Below are 14,999 nucleotides of genomic sequence, written 5' to 3' on the forward strand. Positions count from 1 at the left end.
ATTGTAGTTTGGTCAGGACGTGGCAGAGGGTATTTGGTTTATGTGGTTCGGGGTGGTGTTTTTTCTAAAAGGGCATTTGATTTAAGTATTCCGGGGTTTTTGGGCACTGTTCCTTGTTTACGTATTTCTATGTTATTCTAGCTGGTTGTATGTCTATGTTTGGTTAATTGGGGTGGACTTCCAATTGAAGGCAGCTGTGTGGTGTTGCCTTTGATTGGAAGTCCTATATTAGTTGGGTGTGTTTGTCTGTGTATTTGTGGGAGATGTTTCTTGTTTAGCGTGTGTGAGCCTAACAGGACTGTCTAGTAATCGTGAGTTCGTTTTGTATGTTCATTTTTGAGTTTATTAAATGTTACAAAAAAATGAACTCTCTCAACTCTGCTGCATATTGGTCCTCTTTTTCCGACGATGATTTCGCTATATCGTCTGACGACGAAGAAATCCCTGACATATCCCTTTAACATTGAGGTGGGGGGAGAGATTCTCTTAATCACCTAATAGCAGGAACTGCACTATCTAGTGGTCAGAACCTTGTAATATCAGGATGTCAGACACAAATATAACAAATGTAATGACTAATTTCTCTGAACATGGGATAAACCGCAGCACCACAGTACCAGTCAGAAACAGAGAACTGATACTGTTTACTCAGTCAGTGGGTGGCTGGGTGACCATTTCATTTTTATTCCTCATGTTTAACTTATTATTAGAAAAAAATGTGGGTCCAAATGGGATGTTAAGTACTATATTTATTGAATATTAGATGAATCCTATAAATGAAAAATTGCCAATTTGGGTGCAATAAATTATCATCAAATTATAATTTCAAGAAAATAATGTTGTATGAATGCTAATCTTAATCTATTTCTAAATACAGAAACAATTTCAGACCAATCGGAGATGGAGTCATGACATGAAACGACCTGCCAGTCATGTCACAGCAAAACTATATGGTTCCATTTATACTACCATATAAACCTTTACAGGTGCGGTTTATGGCCTTTTAGTAAACACTTCCATTTCCCCTTACTGCTTGCACTTATCCTTTCAGATCGACACCAGTTAACTAGAGGTAGGCCCCGAGGTAGACCCAGAGGTGTTCCTAAACACCAGACTAGACTAACTGGGGCCCAGAGGTGTTCCTGACCACCAGACCAGACTAACTGGGGCCCAGAGGTGTTCCTGACCACCAGACCAGACTAACTGGGGCCCAGAGGTGTTCCTAAACACCAGACCAGACTAACTGGGGCCCAGAGGTGTTCCTAAACACCAGACCAGACTAACTGGGGCCCAGAGGTGTTCCTGACCACCAGACCAGACTAACTGGGGCCCAGAGGTGTTCCTAAACACCAGACCAGACTAACTGGGGCCCAGAGGTGTTCCTGACCACCAGACTAGACTAACTGGGGCCCAGAGGTGTTCCTAAACACCAGACTAACTGGGGCCCAGAGGCGTTCCTGACCACCAGACCAGACTAACTGGGGCCCAGAGGTGTTCCTGACCACCAGACTAGACTAACTGGGGCCCAGAGGTGTTCCTGACCACCAGACTAGACTAACTGGGGCCCAGAGATGTTCCTAAACACCAGACTAACTGGGGCCCAGAGGTGTTCCTAAACACCAGACTAACTGGGGCCCAGAGGTGTTCCTGACCACCAGACCAGACTAACTGGGGCCCAGAGGTGTTCCTAAACACCAGACCAGACTAACTGGGGCCCAGAGGTGTTCCTGACCACCAGACTAGACTAACTGGGGCCCAGAGGTGTTCCTAAACACCAGACTAACTGGGGCCCAGAGGTGTTCCTGACCACCAGACCAGACTAACTGGGGCCCAGAGGTGTTCCTAAACACCAGACTAGACTAACTGGGGCCCAGAGGTGTTCCTGACCACCAGACTAGACTAACTGGGGCCCAGAGGTGTTCCTGACCACCAGACTAGACTAACTGGGGCCCAGAGATGTTCCTAAACACCAGACTAACTGGGGCCCAGAGGTGTTCCTGACCACCACACCAGACTAACTGGGGCCCAGAGGTGTTCCTGACCACCACACCAGACTAACTGGGGCCCAGAGGTGTTCCTAAACACCAGACCAGACTAACTGGGGCCCAGAGGTGTTCCTGACCACCAGACTAGACTAACTGGGGCCCAGAGGTGTTCCTAAACACCAGACTAACTGGGGCCCAGAGGTGTTCCTAAACACCAGACTAACTGGGGCCCAGAGGTGTTCCTGACCACCAGACCAGACTAACTGGGGCCCAGAGGTGTTCCTAAACACCAGACTAGACTAACTGGGGCCCAGAGGTGTTCCTGACCACCAGACTAGACTAACTGGGGCCCAGAGGTGTTCCTAAACACCAGACCAGACTAACTGGGGCCCAGAGGTGTTCCTGACCACCAGACCAGACTAACTGGGGCCCAGAGGTGTTCCTAAACACCAGACCAGACTAACTGGGGCCCAGAGGTGTTCCTGACCACCAGACCAGACTAACTGGGGCCCAGAGGTGTTCCTGACCACCAGACCAGACTAACTGGGGCCCAGGTGTTCCTAAACACCAGACTAACTGGGGCCCAGAGGTGTTCCTGACCACCAGACCAGACTAACTGGGGCCCAGGTGTTCCTAAACACCAGACTAACTGGGGCCCAGAGGTGTTCCTGGCCACCAGACCAGACTAACTGGGGCCCAGAGGTGTTCCTGACCACCAGACCAGACTAACTGGGGCCCAGAGGTGTTCCTAAACACCAGACCAGACTAACTGGGGCCCAGAGGTGTTCCTGACCACCAGACTAGACTAACTGGGGCCCAGAGGTGTTCCTAAACACCAGACTAACTGGGGCCCAGAGGTGTTCCTGACCACCAGACCAAACTAACTGGGGCCCAGAGGTGTTCCTAAACACCAGACTAGACTAACTGGGGCCCAGAGGTGTTCCTAAACACCAGACCAGACTAACTGGGGCCCAGAGGTGTTCCTGACCACCAGACCAGACTAACTGGGGCCCAGAGGTGTTCCTAAACACCAGACCAGACTAACTGGGGCCCAGAGGTGTTCCTGACCACCAGACCAGACTAACTGGGGCCCAGAGGTGTTCCTGACCACCAGACCAGACTAACTGGGGCCCAGGTGTTCCTAAACACCAGACTAACTGGGGCCCAGAGGTGTTCCTGACCACCAGACCAGACTAACTGGGGCCCAGGTGTTCCTAAACACCAGACTAACTGGGGCCCAGAGGTGTTCCTGACCACCAGACCAGACTAACTGGGGCCCAGAGATGTTCCTAAACACCAGACTAACTGGGGCCCAGAGGTGTTCCAGCTCAGGAATAACTCCAGGCCCAAGGCATAATTTAACCAACACTTGGCTCACATCAGGGTTGGGGTCAATTCCATTTCAATTCAGTTAACTCAGGAAGTAAAACTGGAAATTCCAGTTCCTAATATTTCCATTCAACTGTATCGCATTGGCATTGACAAAAAAAATTGGAATCGGAATTTCAGTTTACTTCCTGAATTGACTGAATTTAAATGGATTTTTTAATTGACCCCAACCCAGGCTCACATAGACCATGTTACCATGTGAATATCCTCCTTATTCCTTACCCAGGAACATCATGAGCGTAGTCTTGACGAAGGCCACCAGGGTCATACCCGCCATGACACTCAGTATCCCCATGAGAATGATGACGAGGTCGGGCACGCCGCAGCGAGAGAACACCGTCACGCCCACGAAGCTGGTCAGGAACACCGTGGTGGACAGCGCCGAGCCGTAGCCAATCAGGATCTCGGTCCAGCACAGCGGCTGGTTGAGCTCGTACAGCGTGATCATGGAGAGCCCGCCCATGTTGGCGAAGGAGAAGGAGGAGAAGAGGAGCAAGAGGAGAACCAGGAGGATATTGCGCCTCCTGCTGGCCCCTGCAAACAGCTGGTAGACCCCGCAGGCCAGCTGACGCATGGCGGTGCGGCGCGGGGATCCGTCCAGGGGGTCATCTGGAGGTCGTTGGAGCGTCTCCTCCAGGATGAAGACGGCGTAGATCAGGTTGAAACACTGGAACAGAGCAGAGGTGAAAAAGGGCCAGTTGAAGCCTGCTGCTTGGAGGAAGTATCCCGTAGAGAGAGAGGCCACTCCAGACAGCAGGCCGATCACCATGTCCACCCCGGCCATACGCAGGGTCTTCTGCTGTCCGTCCTCACACAGGTCAGCGATGTAGGAGAAACAACCACCCAGGAAGGTCCCAGAGCCCCCGAACAGGGCGCTGACGAACGCCGAGACGATGAGGAGGTAGAGGTCAAGCTCGAAGAAGGAGACGGCCAGGAAAGACAGGGCGTAGAACAGAGAGCCAATCAGAGGCAGGATGATGGTGATCTTGCGTCCGCGCTGGTCGCTGTAGGCGACGAGGACGAGGGTGACTGCCAGGGAGGGGATCATGGAGAAGAGCTCGGTGTAGAGGGAGAAGAGAGACGCCGCCTTCTGGACCTCCTGGTGTAAACAACAACATGGAGAAGAGCTCAGTATAGAGGGAGAAGATAAACTATATTAACATCAACATGGAGAAGAGCTCAGTATAGAGGGAGAAGATAAACTATATTAACATCAACATGGAGAAGAGCTCAGTATAGAGGGAGAAGATAAACTATATTAACATCAACATGGAGAAGAGCTCAGTATAGAGGGAGAAGATAAACTATATTAACATCAACATGGAGAAGAGCTCAGTATAGAGGGAGAAGATAAACTATATTAACATCAACATGGAGAAGAGCTCAGTATAGAGGGAGAAGATAAACTATATTAACATCAACATGGAGAAGAGCTCAGTATAGAGGGAGAAGATAAACTATATTAACATCAACATGGAGAAGAGCTCAGTATAGAGGGAGAAGATAAACTATATTAACATCAACATGGAGAAGAGCTCAGTATAGAGGGAGAAGATAAACTATATTAACATCAACATGGAGAAGAGCTCAGTATAGAGGGAGAAGATAAACTATATTAACATCAACATGGAGAAGAGCTCAGTATAGAGGGAGAAGATAAACTATATTAACATCAACATGGAGAAGAGCTCAGTATAGAGGGAGAAGATAAACTATATTAACAACAACATGGAGAAGAGCTCAGTATAGAGGGAGAAGATAAACTATATTAACATCAACATGGAGAAGAGCTCAGTATAGAGGGAGAAGATAAACTATATTAACATCAACATGGAGAAGAGCTCAGTATAGAGGGAGAAGATAAACTATATTAACATCAACATGGAGAAGAGCTCAGTATAGAGGGAGAAGATAAACTATATTAACATCAACATGGAGAAGAGCTCAGTATAGAGGGAGAAGATAAACTATATTAACATCAACATGGAGAAGAGCTCAGTATAGAGGGAGAAGATAAACTATATTAACATCAACATGGAGAAGAGCTCAGTATAGAGGGAGAAGATAAACTATATTAACATCAACATGGAGAAGAGCTCAGTATAGAGGGAGAAGATAAACTATATTAACATCAACATGGAGAAGAGCTCAGTATAGAGGGAGAAGATACATACAAACAAACAACAACATGAAGGTGAGGGAAGGGATCATGGAGCAGAGATTGGTGACTGAAGCAATATCGTTTTTTTTTTTTTTTAGCTGGAGTGCCGTGTGTTTACCCCAGATAATAAAAACACGAATCGGTTAAACACACAAGGTAATGGATAATAGCCATGGGGGAAAAACACACACTGACGGACCCGGAGATAACCATGACAAATTACGGACTAAATTCCACAGAACACCAGACACTCTCCTTATCCACAGTGATTCACTTCTGATTTGATGCAATCGTGAAGAAAACAAAAGAGGAAGTATAGAACAGAAAAAAGGAGAAATGTGACAATGCTCTGCTCTGTTATAGGCCAGTAGACAGCTCTACAGGGAAATATAAGGTTATTTATGTCAATCAGGCTTCAAGCAGAAAGAAACTTAACTCTTGTCTCAACCATAACAGGTGTAGATGTGGTTCTTGTCTTTTCAAACCCAAAACGAGAAGTATTTTTCCTGATCAACAAGTCATTCAGACATCTTTTCTCTGTGTCTTTCAATGGCCACTGACTGCACTGTCTTTTCAGACTAGGCTATAACAGAATAGCATGAAGACTCTGCTTAGCCAATCAACTGGAGAAACCCTGTCAGCGTCCCAAATACCTGCCAGCTGTATCTAATGAGACGTGACATCTCCTAGTTGGTTGCAGTCTAACCATGTTAATAATTACAGTAGCCTGCTAGCTGGCTCTGACACTTATCGGATGAGGCACGGCTTGCAAACTATCACAGAGATACAAAGGGAAACCCAGCCGTGAGCTGCCCAGTGACGCGAGCCTACCAGATGAGCTAAATGCCTTCTATGCTCGCTACGAGGCAAGCAACACTGAACCATGCATGAGAGCACCAGCTAGTCCGGACGACTGTGTGATCACGCTCTACGTAGCCGATGTGAGTAAGAACTTTAAACAGGTTAAAGTTCACAAGGCCGCAGAGCCAGACGGATTACCAGGAAATGTACTCCAAACATGCGCTGACCTCTACTTGACCCTGTCTGTAATAACAACATGTTTAAAGCAGACCAACATAGTCCCTGTGCCCAAGAACGCCAAAGTAACCTGTCTAAATGACTATCACCCTGTAGCACTCACATCTGTAGCCATGAAATGCTTTGAAAGGCTGGTCATGGCTCACATCAACATCATTCCAGACATCCCACTCCAATTCACCAACACAGTCATGAAGAGGGCATGACAATGTCTCTTTCACCCTCAGGAGGCTGAAAAGATTTGGCATGGGCTTGCAGATCCTCAAAAAGTTCTACAACGGCACCATTGAGAGCATCTTGACTAGCTGCATCACCACTTGGTATGGACACTGCTTGGCATCCGACCACAGACGCTACAGAGGGTAGTGTGTACGGCCCAGTACATCACAGGGGCCGAGCTCCCTGCCATCCAGGACCTCTATACCATGTGGTGTCAGAGGGAGGTCCTAAAAATTGTCAGAAAACTTCAGCCACCCGAGTCATAGACTGTTCTCTCTGCTAGCGCACGGCAAGCGGTACCATTGCACCAAGTCTGGTACCAACAGGACCCTGAACAGCTTCTACCCCCAAGCCATAAGACTGATGAATAGTTAACCAAATAGCTACCTGGACTGTCTGCATTGACCTTTTTACACAAATGTATATATATATATATATATATATATATATATATATATACACAAATGTATATGTGTATATGTGTATATGTGTTGTATATATGTATATATATATATTGTTACGGATACAGGTATCCTGTGTATGTATCCTGTAGGTGTGTTTCTTTTCTCTCCTTCTCCCCTCACAGTTGACAATCATCACTCCCCAATCAGTCATCAATCAGTCGCTAATCAGAAGACACCTGTTCCTTTTCCCTCAACCATTCACAGCCCCTTTCCCTTGGTTTAAAAACCCAGTCAGTTGTTTTCTCTCCAGATCAATTATCTCGCTAGCTCATTCTCACTCTGTGATCAATCTTTGTGCTCATTCTCTCTCCATCTCACTCTATGTTCCCAGCTCTCTTTCTGTATTGATCTCTCTTTTGGTTAGCAACTACATGTCACTTTGTCCATCCCACCTGTGAGTATTGTTTTTGTTAAAGTGTTGACTGTTTGTTTGTTGGTGAGAAAAGGGGGTACCAAGACCAGTCGCCCATGGGCCTACATTACCCGTAGGAAAACTGTGTCTAAGTACCCTAGTTAGAACTGGGCGGACCACCCACTGTATTTTTGGTTAGTTAACTAGCTGTTATTGAAGTAGGCTAGTCTAGTTTAGGGGTGTTTTTGGATTATTATTTCTTTCCTTGGGTCCAGCTCAGCCCCTTTTCCCACACCCCATTACCGTGTGTTTAAAGAAATAAACCATTAGTGTTTGACGGTAAATTTAAGTTGTCTGTGGTTTTTGTTCTCGCTGTTCTTTATCACTATTATAATTTGCATGATTTATGTTACGGTCTCGTTGCCATCCCCCCTAGACTGCAGGGCCAAAGGGATTCGTAACATATATATATATATATATATACGCTTGTTATTTTCAAAGCCTTTTTTTTTTTTTTACATTTAATTCAATTCGTTTCATGTAAAATTCTGCGACACGAAAGAAAGCAACTTTGCAGAATACCACCACAACGTGTAAAATCCTCACAAATCGCTGCAAGAAGCGGCGTCGCTCTGGCAACAGAGATCGCTGCTTTATTATCTGCTGTATTAGGTCAAGAAATCTGACTTCAGATATCATGTTAATGAAACGTCAGAGAAAGACCCCACTGAACGATTCAGAACATACAGAATCATATTTGTCTTGGTAAAAAAAAAAATATATATATTTTATAACATAAGGATGTGAAATTTCCCCACCTTATCGCTACGTGGACAAAAAAAACAGAGCAAACAGTAATTTCCATAGACAAAACATTGGCAGTAGAAGAGATCAGTGACTTTCAACGTGGCACCGTCATAGGATCATGAAATGGGTTTCCATGGCCGAGCAGCCGCACACAAGCCTAAGATCACCATGCGCAATGCCAAGGGTCGGCTGGAGTGGTGTAAAGCTCGCCGCCATTGGACTCTGGAGCAGTGGAAACGCGTTCTCTGGAGTGATGAATCACGCTTCACCATCTGGCAGTCCGACAGACTAATCTGGGTTTGGCGGATGCCACGAGAACGCTACCTGCCCCCAATGCATAGTGCCAACTGTAAAGTTTGGTGGAGGAGGAATAATGGTCTGGGGCTGTTTTTCATGGTTCAGGCCCCTTAGTTCCAGTGAAGGGGAATCTTAACGCTACAACATACAATGACATTCTAGATGATTCTGTCCTTCCAACATTGTGCCAACAGCTTGGGGAAGGCCCTTTCCTGTTTCAATGCCCCCGTACACAAATCGAGGTCCCATACGGAAATGGTTTGTCGAGATGGAAGAACTTGACTGGCCTGCACAGAGCCCTGACCTCAACCCCATCGAACACCTTTGGGATGAATTGGAACGCCGACTGCGAGCCAGGCCTAATCGCCCAACATCAGTGCCCGACCTCACTAATGTTCTTGTGGCTGAATGGAAGCAAGTCCCCGCAGCAATGTTCCAACACCTAGTGGAAAGCCTTCCCAGAAGAGTGGAGGCTGTTATAGCAGCAAAGGGGGGACCAACTCCATATTAATGCCCATGATTTTGGAATGAGATGTTTGACGAGCAGATGTCCACATACTTATGTTTCTAAAATCCCCTAAGGGAAAAAACAAATGGTGGAAAAACTATTGGAACAATTTCCCTGTTTAACCGCTAGGTTTTATGGGTATTATGACAACTCCACTGCGGGGCTCTATATACATAAATGATTAATAAGAGGATCGAGTTTGTCTAGTAATTTGTCTGAATCTTCTCAAGACAGTTGAAACAGCACGAGTCACTTTTAAGAAGCAAGCAAGAAGAGAGGAAATGCTGAGAGCTTGTTGGCAGAACTGGTTGCAGAAGCAAACTATGGAAATAGTTAGATTACAAAGCAGATGAGGGTCTACCCACTGAAACAACTAAGCAAAAGGTTTTACAAAGCAGTGCAGGGAGGGAGGTTAACTTCCAAAATGACATGAACTATTTTACACATGACATTTGCATTGCAACGTTGTCGTTATTCTACTAAATTATCATTTATTTTTGAGTAACAATGACATCAACATATATTATGCATGACATTCATGTGAGCATTATAATAATAATAATAAATAATTATTTCTACAGTAACTAACCTGTTGGTTGTTGTCAGAGACAGGATAGGTGGTGTTGGTTTGGGTTTCTACAGTAACTAACCTGTTGGTCGGGTTTCTACAGTAACTAACCTGTTGGTCGGGTTTCTACAGTAACTAACCTGTTGGTCGGGTTTCTACAGTAACTAACCTGTTGGTCGGGTTTCTACAGTAACTAACCTGTTGGTTTGGGTTTCTACAGTAACTAACCTGTTGGTTTGGGTTTCTACAGTAACTAACCTGTTGGTTTGGGTTTCTACAGTAACTAACCTGTTGGTTTGGGTTTCTACAGTAACTAACCTGTTGGTTTGGGTTTCTACAGTAACTAACCTGTTGATCGGGTTTCTACAGTAACTAACCTGTTGATCGGGTTTCTACAGTAACTAACCTGTTGGTCGGGTTTCTACAGTAACTAACCTGTTGGTCGGGTTTCTACAGTAACTAACCTGTTGGTCGGGTTTCTACAGTAACTAACCTGTTGGTCGGGTTTCTACAGTAACTAACCTGTTGGTCGGGTTTCTACAGTAACTAACCTGTTGGTTGGGTTTCTACAGTAACTAACCTGTTGGTCGGGTTTCTACAGTAACTAACCTGTTGGTTTGGGTTTCTACAGTAACTAACCTCATGGTGGCTGCTGGTGTTGGAAGGATCGCAGCGTGAGGTGTTGTCAGAGACAGGGTAGGTTGTGTTGGTTTGGGTTTCTACAGTAACTAACCTGTTGGTTTGGGTTTCTACAGTAACTAACCTGTTGGTTTGGGTTTCTACAGTAACTAACCTGTTGGTCGGGTTTCTACAGTAACTAACCTGTTGGTTGGGTTTCTACAGTAACTAACCTGTTGGTCTGGTTTCTACAGTAACTAACCTGTTGGTTTGGGTTTCTACAGTAACTAACCTGTTGGTTTGGGTTTCTACAGTAACTAACCTGTTGGTTTGGGTTTCTACAGTAACTAACCTGTTGGTCGGGTTTCTACAGTAACTAACCTGTTGGTTTGGGTTTCTACAGTAACTAACCTGTTGGTCGGGTTTCTACAGTAACTAACCTGTTGGTTTGGGTTTCTACAGTAACTAACCTGTTGGTCGGGTTTCTACAGTAACTAACCTGTTGGTCGGGTTTCTACAGTAACTAACCTGTTGGTTTGGGTTTCTACAGTAACTAACCTGTTGGTTTGGGTTTCTACAGTAACTAACCTGTTGGTCGGGTTTCTACAGTAACTAACCTGTTGGTCGGGTTTCTACAGTAACTAACCTGTTGGTCGGGTTTCTACAGTAACTAACCTGTTGGTTGGGTTTCTACAGTAACTAACCTGTTGGTTGGGTTTCTACAGTAACTAACCTGTTGGTTTGGGTTTCTACAGTAACTAACCTGTTGGTTTGGGTTTCTACAGTAACTAACCTGTTGGTTGGGTTTCTACAGTAACTAACCTGTTGGTTTTTGTCAGAGACAGGGTAGGTGGTGTTGGTTTGGGTTTCTACAGTAACTAACCTCATGGTGGCTGCTGGTGTTGGAAGGATCGCAGCGTGAGGTGTTGTCAGAGACAGGGTAGGTTGTGTTGGTTTGGGTTTCTACAGTAACTAACCTCATGGTGGCTGCTGGTGTTGGAAGGATCGCAGCGTGAGGTGTTGTCAGAGACAGGGTAGGTTGTGTTGGTTTGGGTTTCTACAGTAACTAACCTCATGGTGGCTGCTGGTGTTGGAAGGATCGCAGCGTGAGGTGTTGTCAGAGACAGGGTAGGTGGTGTTGGTCAGCTCCTGCCATAGTCTCCTGTACACATACTGTTGTATCAGGGGGTAGACCAGGAAACTGGCAAAGGAATAGAAGGCTACCAGTGGCTCTACCAGGTATAACCCCTTCATTCTTCTCAGGGGGAGTGGACAAACAGACCCCTGGAAGACAAGGTAGGAGAGTTCAGTGTACAGACAGAATGCCCCCTGGAAGACAAGGTAGGAGAGTTCAGTGTACAGACAGAATGACCCCTGGAAGACAAGGTAGGAGAGTTCAGTGTACAGACAGAATGACCCCTGGAAGACAAGGTAGGAGATTAATCTAACCTGGCAACAGAATAGATCCTAGACACTAAGAAGAGAAGGCAGGGTATATGTATTGTTTTTATTTAACATTTATTTAACTAGGCAAGTCAGTTAAGAACAAATTCTTATTTCACAATGACGGCCTACACCGGACAACGCTGGGCCAATTGTGCGCCGCCCTAGGGGACTCCCAATCACGGTCGAATGTGATACAGCCTGGATTCGAACCATGGACTGCAGTGACGCCTCTTACACGGAGATGCAGTGCCTTAGACAGCTGCGCCACTCGGGAGTTACTGGGTACGTTTACCCTACATATATATCCTGTTGCTTTCATTATTGTTACTTAAAACAACAACATACACTGAGTGTACAAAACATTAAGGAGATTCAATTCGTCGGGGCATGGACTCTTCACAGGGATGCTGGCCCATGTTGACTCCAATGCTTCCCACAGTTGTGTCAAGTTGGCTGGATGTCCTTTGGGTGGTGGACCGTTCTTGATACACACGGGAAACTGTTGAGTGTGGAAAAAACCTAGCAGCGCTGCAGTTCTTGACACAAACTGGTGCGCCTGGCACCTACTACCATACACCGTTCAAAGGCACTTCAATCTTTTGTCTTGCCCATTCACCCTCAATGACATACATACACAATCCATGTCTCAATTGTCTCAAGGCTTAAAAATCCTTCTTTAACCTGTCTCCTCCCCTTCATCTACACTGATTGAAGTGGATTTAACAAGTGACATCAATAAGGGATCATAGCTTTCACCTGGATTCACCTGGTCAGTCTATGTCATGGAAAGAGCAGGTGTTCTTAATGTTTTTTTTCCACTCAGTGTAAATACATACTCTATAAGCCACCAGGTATAACCCGTTCACTCTCCTCAGAAGGGAGTGGACACACAGATACCTGGGAAACAAGGTATTGAATTTATGTTATTTACTTGAGTAATACAACAAGATGTAGACCTACATTGGATCACCAGAGGAGAGCAACTGAAAATATTATTTAAAAAAAGGTCGAATGCAGTGGGTTTATCTCAATATCCAATTATTTATGGGTGAGTAGCTTACTTGCCTTATTAAGTACCTTTCAATTAAAATTGTCCAAAAATAAATGTGAAAATTGCAAGAGCAATTCCTCAAGAATTTTGCTAGGTCTGTCAGAGTGGTCTGACTGGGGAGGGGAAACCTTGAATAACTAGCTGTTATTGGCAGAGAGGTTTGGAACTCTTTCTGATTGGTCTATTAACTAATTTACCGCTTGGTGATGTCATCAAGCAAGCCAAAACTCCATCCCATTAAAACATGCTGAATAATAATATAATACTACTTTTAGTAAAAAATAAAAAATAAAAATCTTTAATTTACAATCTGTAGAAACTATGAGAATTGAAAAGTTCAAAACTTTCGTGAAACATAACAGTTGAAAAATATATGGCAAAAAATAAAATGGTGTTAAGAGATAGATGAGAGGGGTTGAGTGGAGCTGAAAGGCGGGATTAAAAACAACAAGATAATTATTGTAAAATATACTGTGTCTATAAAATGTATAAAGGTTCAGAACCTTTGTGAAACAACACAGTTAAAAATATATGGCAAAGTAGAAATCAAACTGGATCGGATTCAGAGATAGATGGGAGGGTTGATGGTAGCTGAAGGATGGGGGTAAAAACAAATAAAATAACTATTATAAATAGATTTTGTCCGTAAAAAGTATTTAGTATGTATAAGTTGGAAGTAGAAGTGTCGTTGTCCATTAGTTTACTCCAATTAGGGGAGGGGTGGTAGGGTTAGGGGACAATAATAAAGGAAAATATATGATATATTGTCTAGAAGGCCAGCATCCCGGAGTCGCCTCTTCACTGTTGACATTGAGACTGGTGTTTCGCGAGTACTATTTAATGAAGCTGCCAGTTGAGGACTTGTGAGGCGTCTGTTTCTTGATCAGTTGTGCACCGGGGCCTCCCACTCTTTCTAATCTGGTTAGAGCCAGTTTGTGCTGTTTTGTGAAGGGAGTAGTACACAGAGTTGTACGAGATCTTCAGTTTGTTGGCAATTTCTCGCATGGAATAGCCTTAATTTCTCAGAACAAGAATAGACTGATGAGTTTCAGAAGAAAGTTCTTTGTTTCTGTCCATTTTAAGCCTGTAATCGAACCCACAAATGCTGATGCTCCAGATACTCAACTAGTCTAAAGAAGGCCAGTTGTATTGCTTCTTTAATCAGAACAAATGTTTTCAGCTGTGCTAACATAATTGCAAAAGGGTTTTCTAATGATCAATTAGCCTTTTAAAATGATAAACTTGGATTAGCTAACACAACGTGCCATTGGAACACAGGAGTGATGGTTGCTGATAATGGGCCTCTGTACGCCTATGTAGATATTCCATAAAAAATCTGCCGTTTCCAGCTACAATAGTCATTTACAACATTAACAACGTCTACACTGTATTGCTGATCAATTTGATGTTATTTTAATGGACTATTTTTTTTTGCATTACTTTCAAAAACAAGGACATTTCTAAGTGACCCCAAACTTTTGAACGGTAGTATATATATATATATATATAAATAATGGGGGAGTGGAAATGATGCAGACAATTACATTGATGGAAGCTACAATATATCTGCAGTATTAAAGCGGATCTACCACCTTCATTAACAAACAAAACAAACATACATACATAAACAGGCTGAAATGTCAGGCAGTCTTTTCAAACAGCTGTTACACTAAAAGGGCATTATCATTTTCACAATTTCACAGTATTATTCCAACCTCATAGTGTGGAAATATATATAACACAGTGGGAATATATTTAAAACACAGGGGGAAAAAATCATGTTTTTGACTGCACTGGGCCTTTAAAAACACTTTACTTTTTTTATGTATTGGGTTTTATACAGGGGGCAACCTGGAGACAGATTCTAAAACAAGCCAGTCAGAAGAGCTTGTATTTATTTTGATGTTTTAATCATTGTCTCTTCAAACAACAACATAGTTAATACACTCTTCTTACTCACTTGGCTAGATGTTCCCTATGAAGAAGAACCATGCAGTGGGACAGGAGAATGGGACAGACAGACAGACAGACAGACAAAGAATGTCAAGTCACACCAGCTGTGATATGTAGAAACGTACACTCCTCTTCAAGAAGTC

General features: G+C 44.3%; 1 protein-coding gene across 3 annotated transcripts in view; it reads right to left on the bottom strand.

Annotated features, from left to right (window-relative positions):
• Window positions 1-14,999, bottom strand: part of slc46a3 (solute carrier family 46 member 3) — a 30,494-nt gene that overhangs the window by 14,860 nt on the left and 635 nt on the right. The window contains exons 2-4 of one of the 3 annotated variants that reach the window (XM_045690244.1): window positions 14,864-14,878; window positions 11,478-11,690; window positions 3,597-4,473 (exon numbers count right to left, since the gene is read on the bottom strand). In XM_045690244.1, coding sequence (XP_045546200.1) covers window positions 3,597-4,473; window positions 11,478-11,660 — 1,060 coding nt within the window. In that variant the 5' untranslated portion in view covers window positions 11,661-11,690; window positions 14,864-14,878. The remainder of the gene's footprint in view (window positions 1-3,596; window positions 4,474-11,477; window positions 11,691-14,863; window positions 14,879-14,999) is intronic. The other 2 variants (XM_045690243.1, XM_014129811.2) reach the window with 2 other exon arrangements.

This window comes from Salmo salar, chromosome ssa11 (assembly GCF_905237065.1).
Source record: "Salmo salar chromosome ssa11, Ssal_v3.1, whole genome shotgun sequence".
NCBI lineage: Eukaryota > Metazoa > Chordata > Actinopteri > Salmoniformes > Salmonidae > Salmo > Salmo salar.